This window comes from Mastacembelus armatus, chromosome 20 (assembly GCF_900324485.2).
Source record: "Mastacembelus armatus chromosome 20, fMasArm1.2, whole genome shotgun sequence".
NCBI classification, from domain to species: domain Eukaryota; kingdom Metazoa; phylum Chordata; class Actinopteri; order Synbranchiformes; family Mastacembelidae; genus Mastacembelus; species Mastacembelus armatus.
This window is the reverse complement of record NC_046652.1, coordinates 17,314,011-17,329,440: the sequence shown is the minus strand read 5'-3', so window position 1 is coordinate 17,329,440 and position 15,430 is coordinate 17,314,011. Positions and strand designations below refer to the sequence as shown.

Sequence of the window (15,430 nt, the reverse complement as noted above, 5' to 3'; positions counted from 1 at the left end):
ATGTGCTTACTATCTACAACATTTTGTGTTGAGCACTATATGTGTATGCCCTAAGCTGCCTCGTTGTGACAGGGTTAATCTCGGCATGAGTGATACCATATTAAGCGTCTCACACACTCTTACTATCTTTTTGACTGGTCCCCATTTAGCCGACTGGAGGCCGGTGAGGCAAAACTCAATTACAGCACCAGGCAGGGAATGAATGAAGACGTTGACACAGGAGTCAGCCCATGGACACACATCTTGATTGATCTTGCTCTCTCCCTGTTTGTCTCCCACTGCAACTTCTTCAATGTTAAAAGGAGATTACAGCAATTTGCTGTAGCTCATCTGCAGATGTGTGTGGCACCGATAGAGACGTTTCACCTTACACCTTTTATCCCTGTTTAAGTCAAATGTTTCGTTGGTGCGGTTCAATGAGAGTGAACTAAAAGTGAAAAACTTTTTTTTTTTTTTTTTTTACAGTAAACTCACGTTTAAGGAAAAGTATTAGAAAGATGAAATAAAACTACATTCAGATTTTTCCTCTGAAAATGAAATTTTATCAACTGCCTAGCGTCTGGTGGTGCAGTACTAACCTCTTGTATGGGGATTTATGCAGTAACTGAAGGCAGCTCCAACCTCAGGAAGACAGTTTCAGAATCACCTCAGTGGACATTGCTCTTCACCTCCTACCCCCCTCTCCGAGGTGTGAAGCTAATGCACATCACCCCCTGCTAGTCAGTCAAACCCTGCTGCACTTTTGTAAGAAGTAGCATGCTTTGAGACATACTCTTTGGAGTTGTTTTTAAATGAGGGTAAGAAGCATTTGGGCGTTGCAAAAAAAAAAAAAGAAAGTTCCAAAAAAAAGACACAAGTCATCAGTATAAATGGAGAGCACAGAGGGCTTTTAGCACACACCACTTAGCAACAAGGCCAGTGTGCGGTTTGGCATATTTAACTTCCTGAGAGCGACAGGAACAAGTTGATAGAAAATGCAATTTAAAGCTGTGGATATGCCTGTGAGCAATCTTCAGCTCTGCTTAATTTTAGATGATGTGAGAACATTAAATGCAAAGCAAAGCATCTGTGGTGGAAACTGGTGGAAATCGTTTTTTTTAAAACTGCTTTATTTCCTGGTGAAAGTTATATTGTGTTTCGTTAATATAAATTGGTCTTAATTTGCTTTCACAAATTCTACAAAACCAACTAGTAAAATCTTTAATTAAATTCAACCTGTGATGAAGATTTGCGAGTAGGAACTGCTCGGTTATTAAGGAAGACACAGAAACACAATGCTGGCAAAGGGGCAAATGAAATCTAAATTCAGCCTGAAAATATGTCCTTTCTCCACACCATCTCAGTCACGCACTGACAGATGACATTTGTACAGATACAAAAAAGTGAGGGCAGGCTGCTTTTTTTTTTTCTGGTCTTGGAATGATGAGAGGAGAAAAGCAAGGGATGATGAATAAATGAATAATACATCTGTGCTGTCAGTCCTCTCTTCCCGCCCCACCTCCCTCTATTTTAGAGTCTGCTGGAGTTGGTCCTGTGAGGCATCTGATCTTAGTTGGGAGTGTCAGTTATGGGCGACAGTAATGTGACATGTTGATGCCTGGTCCTCAGCGACACATGAAGTAGCTCTTTTTTAAATGGGGTTGACAACCCAAACAAGAATTGTTTACATGCAAGCAAGTGCCACCAGGTCTACAGTCACTTTAATGTGATATTAGAGAATGGCTGCATGAAGGATCATCTATTCCAAGGGGAAGCATTGCCAGAACGTTTCCTACTGCTACCTTATGCACGTAATTGTATCATCCAGTTCATTTGAAATATCTTGATGACAGTTCTGTTGTTAGATGCAGGAATTGTAGGATCTATGAAAGACATTTTAATGATAATAATGTACGTGCGTCTATATAAGATGCAGCGGTACTGTCCTCATTTATTAGAGTCACTGTCTCCTCCCCGCTGTTCTCAAATAGCAAGATGTTCTCATCTTAATTGTCAACGCACTATTTTTAGTGTCCGACTTGCACTTTACATGCAAATGTCTGTAGCCTTCCCCCTGATCCCCACTCTCCTCCATGTTTTTTCAATTAAGATCCAGACAGAGATAGAGGATCTCAAAATCAGTGTGCTTTCATTGGCAGGGCACTAGCACTGCTGCAGACATATTGGAAGAGAGGTTATTGAATGACCATGACCCCAGAGCACCCTCACTTCACTAAGGTATCGCACTCTCAAGTTAGTCCTCCTAATCGTGGCTTTTCCTGAACCCGCCCACCAGAGGTGGAGGCGTCCTTGATTAGAAAAATCAATAAAAACAGATTGGAGGATTGAAACTGACTGTGCATGTGTATTTGGGGCTGTGGTTTGGGAGCGTATGAATATAAATTAGGTAGATTTAATCTCCCAGTCTTATTATCTGGATGGCTCATAGCAATACAACTGCATCTCGATGTGGATGATTACAGAATATATGTTTAATTGGACAATTATCAGACTACACGGTGTGCTTTTGCTATGACCCTGCATCGCTTATGACTCTCATTATAATCGTGTTGTTTTTGTTTCTGCTTCTCTTAATTTTGAACTGCAGCTCCCTCAGTCCGGACGCAGACCCCGACGGTTCCTTCGAAAGGGAAGGGTTTGGCCGCCAGAGCATGTCAGAAAAACGCACCAAACAGTTTGACAATGCTTTGCAACTGGACATGATCAAGACCTGCAAGTCTAAGAGCACGGCTCTAGGTAAACCTTCCCTATCCTACCCAAACATCCATAGAACATGCATGAGTCAAAACTGTGTGATTAAAGGGAAGTTACACATTCTGAGAAAATGCCCATTTGCTTTACAAAGGCTCATGTAACACACTACTAATTAATACGACTGCTAATTTCCCAGGAATTCTGATGGTAGCATGGTCAATGCAAGGTCAGTTTTCTTACCTGTGCATGGAGCCAGGTGTTTCCAGTCTTTGTGCTATGCTAAGTTAGCTTCATGTTTCAAGAATAGCCATGAGAAGGATATTAATCTTCTCGTCTAATCAGCAATTAAGAGAATTTCAGAACATGAATTTCTTTAAAGGTTTTTTATTTTCATTTTATTTCCACCTTCTTCTGTTTGTGTTCATTGTTCTCAAAAAGTAAAACTGTGTGTACAGATACACTTTCCCCAACTCACCAGAGCCTCTGTCTGCCATCACTTTAAGTAAACCCAGACAAGATAAACCTTTAGCAGAAAGTGCCACTTTGGAGAAAGACGATAGTCACTGTATAGATTTCACTATAGTAATTAGTTATCATTATATTCTTAGTAATGGAATATAATTGGATATTGTTGAGGACAGGAAGTGAGTGAAATGGAGAGGAATGGTGATGGTTTTCTCATCAGTGCAAATGCACATTTTATCTTAAAGTATAATCAAAAAGCTTCTTAATTGTGTCAAAGTGAGTGTTTATGAACTTTTAGAAACAGACTGGTTCGTCTCCTCAGAGGAGGACGCTTAACTCTTGGGACAACCAGTCTTATCGATGTTATTTGTGTTTGCTCTTATTTTTTAGTTCAAAACACAGTGTGTGTGTGTGCGTGTGTGCGTGTGTGTGTGTGTTACTACATGCAATTTAAAATCTCACTTGCGGGTTGCCTTTGATTTTTGAAACAGCGTGCCGACTACAGTCCTTGTCACTGCATGTTTGTAATCCATCACAGAGAATATCAGCATTCACGTGGTCAGGATCCTCTTTTATTAATTTCTGTAAATGACATAAGGAGAAGTGCTTTTAAAAAAGAATGAGATAAAATGCACAGTGACCAGATTATTCAGGAGTTAGGTGCAGGAGGAGATGTGAGTGTACCTCTCTGCTTTTTACTAACACGTTGTTTTCAAAGTTAACCTGCCCGACTGTGCTATCATGCACAGCCTGTACGTTATAGTGTTATAGTGCTGCAATACAATATTTTTGTCCCTCTTTTTACCTGTGATTCCATTTTTCTGAAGTCCATCAATGTCAAAATACACTATGCTGGTCAGACAGCCTGTGGTTCACTTCCATTTAGATGAGGAAAAGGTTTAAAAGAGGGAAGGGAAGAAAGAGACATGAGATTTTATGGCAAGAAACAATATGTTTGTACCTTCCAGTCACTTTGTTTTGTGACTGACAGGCTAATGCTTGGGTGCTCTGTTTAGATCACTACACTAACACTGCATGTGCATGTGCTCAGAAACATGACACAGATGGCACTAACCACAGATATTTGTTTATCCTCTTTAAAAGCGGCTGATGAGAATTAACTGCAGCAGAAGAACCAGTGGAGACGAGCAGCTCAATGCATCATCACCACTGATAGAATAAACCTTTGTGATTGTTCCACTGGCCGATGGAAGGATGGAAAATCAGTTTGACTCTCTTTCAATAACCAGCTAATAACCAACCATGATTCCCTCTGTGATCCTGGCACCTTTAGCTGCATATGGAGAAGAGTGTGATAGCGACATGATCAAAAGAGGGTTTTTAAAATTGCTGAGTGGGTTGAAGGAGCGGAATAGAGTCTTGGCAACTAATGGGGGAACCTGTGCCATTGTGCTTGTTCTGCTGTGTAAATCATTGAAGACATTCACTACTGCAGGAGGTGTGGAGGGCTGGAGAGGGTGATAGAGTGGTGTTTGCAGTACAAATACCTTCACTGCAAGTTGGCCTCTTCACTTCACTGCAATTGATCCATCATAGAGTCTTTTCAGCTCTGTTTGTGCCACCTCAGAGTGCATCCACTCCATTATGCTAAGAGAATGAGCTGATTACTGGGTCATGAGGGGATGTTTTTTTGTGATTTCTGAGACCAGTTATTAAAAACAACAGCATGTTGTGTACGGGAATCTTTTTTTTTTTAGTGGCCAAATATTATTTATTGTTTAATTTTTTTGCTCAACAACAGCTTTTTGAAGGATTTTAGAAATAAAGGATAGCTAGAACTTAGATATTCTTCTAAGTTTGTGGAACCCCATTTGGTTTCCATCGTTCTTTTAAGGTGCGGATGTGTGAATTGAGCCAGTCTCCTCTGATTGACCTCGTTTTTCAGAGGAGCCGCAGTATCAAGTGTTTTATGTAGAGAGGCTGCAGCACCACCAACAAGATAATCAACCTCTGTGGGAGTAGAGCTGAGGTGGATGCACTGCACATGGCATAGAAGTAAATAATATAAATATATTTAATATTAAATGTGCTGCTGGTAGGATTGTTTGTTCTGTGCTACTCTGTTCTGTGATGGACTTAGTTTTTCATGTTTATGGAAAAATGCTTTCGAGCATACACGTAATTTTCGACTTTCACCTCGACTGTTCGTCAGTTGTACCACGTTATGGCATGTGTTGCACTATAATGTCTGTATATGGTCCTCAGCTTTCACTACCATGCACAGCACCCTGCGCATGTACAGACCAAACTCTGCTCCGTAATATAATAAATGCGTACTTAGAAACCAAAGTAAAGAAAAAGCCTTGTGGTCCAGGTTTGCTGTAAACTGTGATTATTGTGATTGATATGTGATTATTTTGAACATAAATTTATTTAAAAATCCCTTTATCCACCTACCATGTAAACCAGCATTTTCAAGATGTTTAAATCATTAATTTATCTAATTTCTCTGTGTTTTTCCTTCAACTGTATATAGTTAGATAAATCTTTAAATCATATATGAGTAGCATCAATAATGTTTTTTTTTGTTCGAACAGTGAACTTAGCAGTGTGACATTCAGATTAGAGACTGATTCTATTTATAATGTATTAATTGATCTGCCATCCAAGGGATCTGATGCCCCAAGGTATGACAGTTTGTTGATTTTAATAATTCATAAAGCAAAACATTAGGATTTTTGCAACTACATAAATACACATTAGAATTTAAAAAGTACACACAACCATAGGGTAGCATGATTAAGATATTAACTGTTAGTCAGGGTAATGATGATGCCTATGCGTTACACATATGGGGAACGTCCTCTGCCAAAATATTTATTAGTTCACAACTGGCAGAGCCATACTAGCCCATATAACCCAGCAACGCACACTTTCCCTGGAATACCTGGACATGGCCTTCAACTGACCACCTTGAAGGCTCGTTTTAACATAATTACCCTTTTACTGGCCTGCTTAAAGCCATAACTCTGTGAATAAATTATGTGTAATGAAGCCCTTGTCTGTACACAGATCTTTACATGCATGGGTATGTGGTGAATAATGGCTAGGGAGCATTTTAGCTGCTTTAATTATACTATATCCCTGTAATAACTACTGCTGATTTATTCATGGAGTTTGTCTCCCTTTAATGTTTAATGGTAATAGATATTCTCCAATTAACTGCCATTGCTCCTAATCTGACAAAGGAATATAGCACATTGGCCATTTTAGCCTTAAGGCAGAATTCCAGGTGCACTTTTCTCCTTTTGAAATCATTGTTCTTTTTTTGGGGGGGGGGGTTATTTTGTTTTTTTGATATTTTATTGGGATGATTTTCATTTCTCCTCCAGACGTGTGGGGAGTGAAATGCCCATGTTTGTATGCAGTCGGGGAATATGTATTTTCATTCCTCTGAATAAGAGGCAGATGAGGAGCCGAGCACTAAGGGTTCTGTTGTGTGATCGGAATCACATAATAGAGCATACAGGGAGCTGTCCGTCAAACTCTCCCCGGAGAGCTGGAGCTGCCTATGATGAAAACAAAGGCAGGTTTGAGGCAGAGCGAGTCTATGGACAGTTTGTCTTTTCGTCACTCTTCTGTTTTCTTTCTCTCCTTCTCTCACTCATTCACTATTCCTGAAACAACAGCAAATGGGAACAGGGAGTAATCTGCCCACACCATAATCCCTAAAACTGCAGGTGTCATTTGTGTTCCCTTAAACTGTCGCGTCCTGTGCAGCTTTGACTTGCAATCCCATTGTGTCAAACATGCACCCTGGCTTCTGTGTGTCTGCTGTTGGTAGGCATCAACGTTATATATTACTTCTTAGATATCAACACTTTTTTGTGCACAAGCCCAAAAAAATGCATACCCAAATTAAACCAGCTGTTGTTCTTAACATTTTAAGGGTTATGTTGATGAGCTTGGTATCACTGGAAAGGAAACACTTTCTAGTTTATTGTGAAAAATCTGAATCTGGCTAAGTCATACTGAACTAAACTTACACAGACGTCATCAAGACGTCCCATATGGCGCTGTGATGTTTCTCTGAGTGACGTCATGTCATTTGCAAGTGAAATATGACTCCTCCGTCTCCTGCAATGTGACTGGCTGATTTTACTGTCATTAGAAGTTGTTCTGCCCCCTGGGTGGGTTTTGCCTTTGAGTCGTGACTCTCATTGGTTTTCGTACTGACTGACTGTTTAGAACCTGACGGCCATGTTTGGTTGTGGGTTTATTTTGTTCACAGGAGTCTGCAGAATGTAGATACGCCATCTGTTTGTCTGTAGACAACTGGAGAATTAAAACTTTTTAATGGGAAAATGATGATTGTTTTATGGCTTTTATGTCTTTTGGACTAAAAACTTGGAGGCAGTTTGTTCCTTGGACTCTTTAGAAAAAACTGATATGTGTGGATCTGTGCACATCAGCAAAGGTAAGAATTACCGTTTTGATGTGTTTGTACTCGCTGTGATAATTCTAGCCTAAGTATTCAAACTAGGCCGACCATATTTGGAAATACATAAGAAAAATACAGCTTCCCGCCCACAGATGGGCCATGTGTTGCTAATGTTACATAGTGCTTATTCTGGGTTTGACTGTTATCCTGTAAGTACATACAATTACAGCATAATTCATTCATTCTCTTGGTAAGGCTTTTTTTATGCATTCCTGGCAATTCAAATCATCATAATCAGAAATGGTCCTCCACTTCTGAGGAAATAAGCACTAAAATAAATTTGAATGGGATGCAGCATTACAGGTTCTGGTGGGACAAGACGAGTCCATTATAGTTAAGGCATTTGGCTGCACAGTGTTTCCAGTTTATCCTCTTTATTCTAACACAGTCAAACCCTGCTTTTGCAAACTCCTCTGCATTTCCTCTCTTCCTGGTTCCATGAGCTGAAACAAAACTATTTCATGGAGACTGTCACTTTTAGTCAAGGGCAATCATTTTCTTTGCCTGATCTGGGTTTCATCATTCAGGGGTCCATCTAAAGATTATTTTTCTTAGTTTGTCTTTACATGTTCATTGTATTCACTTGGCATAGTGGTTATACTTTATAGTTGCAGCATTCTGTTGTGAAGTAAATGTGTTGTGCTACAGTCACTAGTTTCTGGTAATAAGCCATATTATTACACTAATAATAATCTGTGTGTAATGACAATATAGTGAAAAGGCTCCACGTGCTTCCTTTGGCCTATGCCGACAAACGTTTTGGTGGTTTATATCCACCAGGCTACTCAGCGTCAGACAGATTTGTCTCCCTCTCTCATGTTAGAGAGAGAAAACTGACATTATTTTAGATTTACAGTCCGTCAAAACAATATGGAGAATGATCATGTTCTAGTTTAATACTATAATCATTCTGGTCCAGTGCTACACTGCCGTTTGATTCTGTCATTTTTATGCATAACGTTTCAGCCATATAATTGAACTCAAGACACAAGAACAAAGGTTGAATTCTAATTTTTAACAGGAAACAGTCTCAATATAGATAAAAATAATCTGTTCGCATTTCTCACCCTTCACTGCCAGGTAATGGTGTCTTAATTAATTTCTTTTTTTATTATGTTAATTAGTAGAGTCAGATTTTCTCCTTGCCAAATACACAACATAACATAATCCCAAACAAAATACCAAAACTTAAATGATTCATGAGCATACAACTACTTTTGGCATAATAGGATTTAGATTTTCCTTTTGGGAGGAGTTACAGTCTCACACCATTAGACTGCTGCCCTCAATGATCCTATTTCCTCTTTCCATAGGCACTGCTGAAAACGAGGTTGGTCCCTTGCTGGGCCTGAAAAAATCCAGCTCTCTGGAAAGCCTACAGACAGCTGTTTCTGAGGCGACACTGAAGAGTGAGATTAACGTTAACGGGCCATACTCAAGGATCGTCAGGAGCCGCGGCTGCAATGAGAGCTTCCGAGCTGCAATTGACAAGTCGTACGAGAAAGTTGGTGTCACAATGGCTGAAGAGGCAAACAGCATGGAGACTTGTAAGTGATAAAATCATTCATTTGTAGTTTCCAACACTGTTATTTGAATCAAATCAACTTTATTTGTGCAATTGAAAACAACCAAAGTTGACCAAAAGTGCCAGACAAAAAGAAGCAAACATAGATAATAATAATCATGATATTGGTGTCAAGGTTAAGATAATGTACTCTCTTCTCCTAGAGCTAGTAATAAGAGATACAGCAGCATTTTGTGCTAATTGTAAATGGGCCAGAACAACTTTATGGACATCTAGATACAGAGAATTATAGTAGTTGAGTCTGGAAGAGGTCTATAAATAAGGTATTGGTTACAATAAACATGTCATGGAAAAAACTGGCTTCAGTTATGCCTTAAATGGAAGAAGCTGCCTTTAACCACAGTAGTGATGTGTCTGTTTCAAAATGAAACCAAAATTCCTAACTTCAGAATTCACATTGGATGCTTATTGGCTAATGACTAGCTATGTTGTCCTCTATCTTACTAGCATTTAACTGAAGAGAGTTTTCTCCCATCCATCTTTTTACTTCCTGCAGACAGCTAATAGTCGTAAAGTCAGCTGGATCTGTAGAATTTAGTGGAAGGTAGATTTGCATATCTGCATATAAATAGATGGAGACATTATATTAACAGAACAGAACCATATACAGGACAAACAGGAGAGGCCCAAGGACCGAATCCTGGTGTACTCCAAAATTATTCAGGGCAGATAATAAGGAAAGATTACCAGTAAAGAATGATTGAGCAGTAAGGTAAGAGATGAACCATTTCAGTATAGTGCCTTGAAATCCAAGTTGATGACTTATAAGACTTAGGTGGTTGACAGTGTCAAAGGCAGCAGTAAGATCTAAAAGAATTGAAATGGCACAATTACCCAAATCTCAAGTCAGAAGAAACTTATGTGAGTAACTTATCTTAAGAGGGAAGACTCAGCATTATATTGGTCTCTAAATCCCTATTGAATAGGGAAGGATTACATGTTACATGCCCATTAATATTTATATAGTTCTTAGTTCTTGTTCAGTCGAAGTGTAGAGATGGTGGCAGCATGTTAAACCAGAACTTTTTCTTGAATTGCATTGCCACATTTTCCAACATAGGGCATGCATATCTCTATGAATATCATGTTACAAGTATCTGTTACTGCATTTATTATGATGTGACGTGGTTAGCACTGTTGCCTCACATCAAGAAGGTTCCTGGTTTGAAACCCACCAGGGGCCTTTCTGTGTGGAGTTTGCATGTTCTCCCTGTGCTTGTGTGGGTTTTCTCCAGGTACTCTGGTTTCCTCCCACAGTCCAAAAACATGTATGTCAGGTTGATTGGTGACTCTAAATTGCCCATAGGAGTGAGTGTGAGTGTGTGAGGTTGTTGGTCTCTATGTGGCCCTGTGATGGACTGGGGACCTGTCCAGGGTGGACCCCTGCCTTTCACCCAGAGAGAGCTGGGATAGGCTCCAGCAGGTCCCTGGACAAAATGCAGTACATTCTTTTATTTAGTCTGTGGGATGTATGTTTTACAAACGTTTTGCACAGTTGAACTTTCCCAGGTTTCCTCACATTTGTCTTCCTTCATATCTAACAAGGACTGAACCCAAAATTACCCTACTTTCTGCTTAACTTTGAAGATAACACATGAAGAAGAAAGACATGCCATCTTCCGTTCGAGCAAATGTATCAGTTCCTGTTTGGTGTTTGATGACAAAAAGACATGCGTTGATATAGCGAGACAGCCTTCTTACGTTTTGTGACAGGTAATAACACTGCCACACCAGAAGAGTAATCGCCAGATGTAAATTTATATCTGCCATTAAAGAATTCCATTCAAAGAGCGAGAGCATTTGAAAAAAAAAAAAGAAGAAGAATTATTTGCCTGAAATGCTTTGTTCTCATAAGCTCTGTCTGCAATCCACTAAATACAGTCTTATCTCAGCAAAGAAAAATGTGGAAAGCAAACGATTTCCCCTGCCGTGTTATATTGGATTCTCCTCATGATATTCAAATAACTCTGTTTTTCAATTTAGATAAAAGCAGCCAGTCTGAGCTCGTCACTGAGGTTAATAGTCAAAGTTGACAGATAAGCCTCTGCCTTTCTCTGCATGCAGACTTTTATTTACATAAAATAAGAATGTGGCAACACCTAAAGAAAATGTGTCCCCACAAGATATACTGCTGGGGAAATGCACATCCTCTTGTAGTAAGTTATTTTGCATTGTTTGAGGAAATGAAAAAAAAAAAAAATAGAAGAAGAAAAACATTAAAATGTACAGAACAAGGCAGAAATATTGTCTTTTATGTGTTGGAATAAGACTGACAATTTTGTCCTAACCTTCACTGATCAGTCAGCATAAATACCCCTCATCATTCATGCAGGAAATTTTAGTGGTGACATTTCAGTGAAGCGACAATGGGCTTTTTTTTTTTTTTTTTTTAGTGAAATAGAGTAAATGCAAACCTAAACTCCAAGTAAAGGTCCATATGGGTATGTTCAACATTTCTGGTGGGCCCCAGAAATGGGTAACACAGGGTGCAGCCCAGTGTAAAGAGGCACAGTGTGGAAGAGAGGTTGACGGATGCTTCAATAATGACGAATCAACGAGTTGATGAAGGGCTGAGGAAGAGAAAATGTTCAAGTAAAAGTTCCAAGAATATACAAAACCCCAAATACATACATAGCTGTAAATATGTTGTCAGTGGTTGAATAAACAAGCAGCAAGGACGACAACTTGCTTAAAATGTTATACTAAAGGCAAATTTATTTAAAATCTGCTGTTCTCTAAGTATTTAAAAGCATGAATTTATGATTTTAAAATACAACAAACAAATATCAGCACTTATTTATCAGCAGAAAAAAAAATCAAACAACTTTTTGTTAATGTAAACAGATACAAAATTTGGTTTAGAAAAATGCACAAATGCAGTTAACATTAAATCCCAATGTGTTTTCAGAAGATTTAAATAATTAATGAAGGTATCAGCACTGTGCCAGGAGTGTGTGAAGTAAGCAGGATTGTGGAGTGGTGTGTGTGTGTGTGTGTGTGTGTGTGCGTGCGTGTACGTGTGTGTGTGTGTGTGTGTGTGTGTGTGCGTGCCATGGAATTAGTTCTGAGGAAAATTCACCAAATCCTGGAGGTTGTCTCTGCCTCAGCAGAGCCTTTTATTTACTTTTTATCATTGATCACATCTTGCCGTTGAGCAGGTAATAGTGTCCCACACTCTGAGCTTTTGTCTCAGTGGCTTTGACCTTTATTTGTTTTTGGGTCCGTTCTTATACTAACGGGTTGAGTCGGGCCAGGAGTTGCTAATTGATTTGAGTGTTCCATCTTGAGTTTGCTCATCTACAGGTATGGATTTGATCATTCGACCTGTGCAGGCTTCTCTGCAGATACAAAATAATCTCACAGACTATACATGAAAATATTCTAATATATGATGATGATGATGATGAAGTGTACGTTTCTGTACTTATAAGACACAACTGCAAATGTCTAGAAGCATCTTTGGATGGGTCAAAATATACCATAGACATACGCTGAGTCAGATTTCATTATTATGTGCTGACAGATTTGGAGGCGCTCATGAGTCAGCTTGAGGACAGCTGTCAGTAAAGTCTTTCCAGTCTGAGAAATACTGACTGATCCTGTTGCCTTGTCCAGAGATTTAAATGATTAATGAAGTTGCTGCAGCTTTTTACCGTTCAAGTGGCAAATTACCCACATCCCAAACCTGGATGTCTGCAAATTAGCTTTCACTCTTCTTCCACTTTCATCAGTGCTGATGCTTTCATTTGAAATGATCAGCAAGTCTTTCTCTCTCCAGTTCCATTAAATTATCTGGTGTTTTGTGATGTGAGATGTTTGTTTGTCTGATTTGCTTTTTTTTTTAACATAAATTGAATATAACAACTTTAACAACAACTTTAATTGTAAAATTAGGTGTTTTCCCTTTGCTTCCCTCTTAATGTGCAGCCTGTTTACAGCCACCAGATCAGCCCAGTAGCAAAATTAGTTGTCTCACCTACATTTAAACCTGTGGATTGTAGTGCTACAACACTGAATAATCTAAAAGCTGAGTTATGGCAACTGGACTTCCTGTTGTTGAATCAAAATGTTTCAGCAGATCCCAAATTCATCCTTCAGGTTGGTTTCTCTTCACATCTGGCCTGAATAGGCCCCTTTAATGTGGACGAGACGATGAGAGTCATGAGGTTCTCACTTAAACTCTAAGTTTGTTTACCCTTTAAACTGTGTGAAACTGAGGAAGAAGCCACTTGGATGAGTATTGAAACGCTTCCACATCAGTTGCCATCAGTCAGCCTGTAGATAACTTCACCTGGATGACTGAGAAGCTTCACAGACAACACTCAACAATAATTGAGCAGATTTCGTTCACTCTCGGTTCCTGCAATAGACTACCTCATGTGTGGATTTCATTTCAGTGATTTCCTATAATATGTCAGCTGAAGAAGACTGATAGTGTCACAGGGGATTAAAAGAGAACACAAACCTCGCTGTTCATCCTTGAAATGTGAATCCGGCTGCTTCTCTTTTCTCGTATTCCGTCTCGTCTCCTGTGCTACGAATTCAAAATGGTCTCATTTTCTCGACACAGCTACGTTTCTCTTCTCCAGCTTAGACAACAACATGCAAGACTTTTAAAGTAATAATCTCAAGGAAACTCACTCATGCCTCACAGCCAGAAGTATAGCATAGACAAAAGCTACTCCAATTGCGGATAACAGTGCATTTGCAATTAAGAATTCCTGTGAGCCTCTTTCAAGATTATTTAAATGTATAATTACTGACAGATTAATTACATTTTGCACATCAGTTCTGATTAAGTGTGATGGAAATTTTGAGTTTAATCAACCCTACAGCACCTAAGGAGTTTGGTTTTAGTTTGATGTCTAGCAGAAATTAATTCAGACATAAATTAAGAACCAGATTCTTGTGACTGTCATTAAATCTTTTACTGATCGGTCGCATCATTTCTGTATGAAACGCAATAGAACCAGGAACAAAAAGAGTTTTGTCTTTTGGGGGCAGTGTGAAACATACACATTTGAAATAACTTCAGGCTGACAGTGCAAATATGTGGAGGAATAATATTCTCAGAGGCTGTACAGAGTAAATATGTTCTCCTCTTATTAGCCAGATGAAATCAGCGTATTTTGTTCAAAGCTGCCGCAACTTTTCTTTTAATGATTTTTCTTAACCAGCAGAATGAAGTGATGCTTTGTGAGTGAGAAATATAAAAGTGGTGGTGTGCGCTGATTGAGGTCACAGCAGCTTCTGTGATCTTTGACGAGGAAGTTAAAGGTTGATTTTTATACCTTTGTCAATTTACATGGAGTGAAGGACAATAAAATCTGTTTGTGTGTGATGCTCTCCTTCCCTCTCAATATTAACGCTTCATCAATCCCCTTTATCTTTTCACTGCAGTGGATGAAGATACAGAGGAAAGTTCCCGGTCAGGCCGTGAGTCGATGTCCACCAGCGGTGACCTCATACTGGGCCCTGGCCTGAATGGCATCATTTCCAAAGATGACAAACAAAGAGATCATAACAAGGTCGGAGGGAACGACAAGAAACCTGAAAGAGAAGATGAGAAGGAGAAAGTCAAGGAGAAGAACAAACCCAGGAAAGGCATGCTGAAGGGCCTGGGCAACATGTTCAGGTAGGAATGAGAGCTCAGCCTGAAGTCTTCAACGTGTTTACACTGTGTTACCCAACCAATAACTGTCTGCTTTAGTTAATTACATTCAGTGCTTCACCACTGGATCATATATAATTTGAACACATTCTCTGGATGACACCAGTGCTAATCAGAGATCCTTCTCCTTGAACTGGGTGAGATGGAGGGAGTGGGGGAGCTACCAGCCTCAAGGGCCTCTGGCACATTTGAACTAGGTTTTTTTTCCTTTTAATAAGGGATACATGTTTTATTCATAATCCTGTGCAAGTGCCTCCTATCTAAACATGCTCAGGATTTGTTAACCAGCAGACAATACCCAGGGTCCATGGGTGCTGCAGCATGTTGGAGTTGTTGCCCTTGGCTGATTTTCTCAATGGTTGTCTCATAATGTAGTTGCAAAATTTTAGAGGCAGACTAGCTTGGGATACCAAGAGTGGTCACAGCAGCAATTCTTCAGTCTGCTGTAAATCTTTAACATTGTGTTATCAAAACATATACACCCCAGGAGGTTTAAGGCAAATTCAACCCATTGTGGTTTTTAGCGGCCTGGAATATATTACTCCCACTGACC

General features: G+C 39.4%; 1 protein-coding gene across 6 annotated transcripts in view; it reads left to right on the top strand.

Annotated features, from left to right (window-relative positions):
- The window catches only part of LOC113121628 (partitioning defective 3 homolog), a 232,201-nt gene that overhangs the window by 141,938 nt on the left and 74,833 nt on the right, over window positions 1–15,430 (top strand). For all 6 annotated transcript variants that reach the window (XR_003294765.1, XM_026292297.1, XM_026292301.1 and 3 more), the window contains 3 exons: window positions 2,588–2,736; window positions 8,935–9,168; window positions 14,607–14,841. Coding sequence is in view for 5 of the 6 variants with exons in the window: in XM_026292297.1 (XP_026148082.1) it covers window positions 2,588–2,736; window positions 8,935–9,168; window positions 14,607–14,841 (618 nt within the window). In the remaining variant the exon portion in view is untranslated. The remainder of the gene's footprint in view (window positions 1–2,587; window positions 2,737–8,934; window positions 9,169–14,606; window positions 14,842–15,430) is intronic.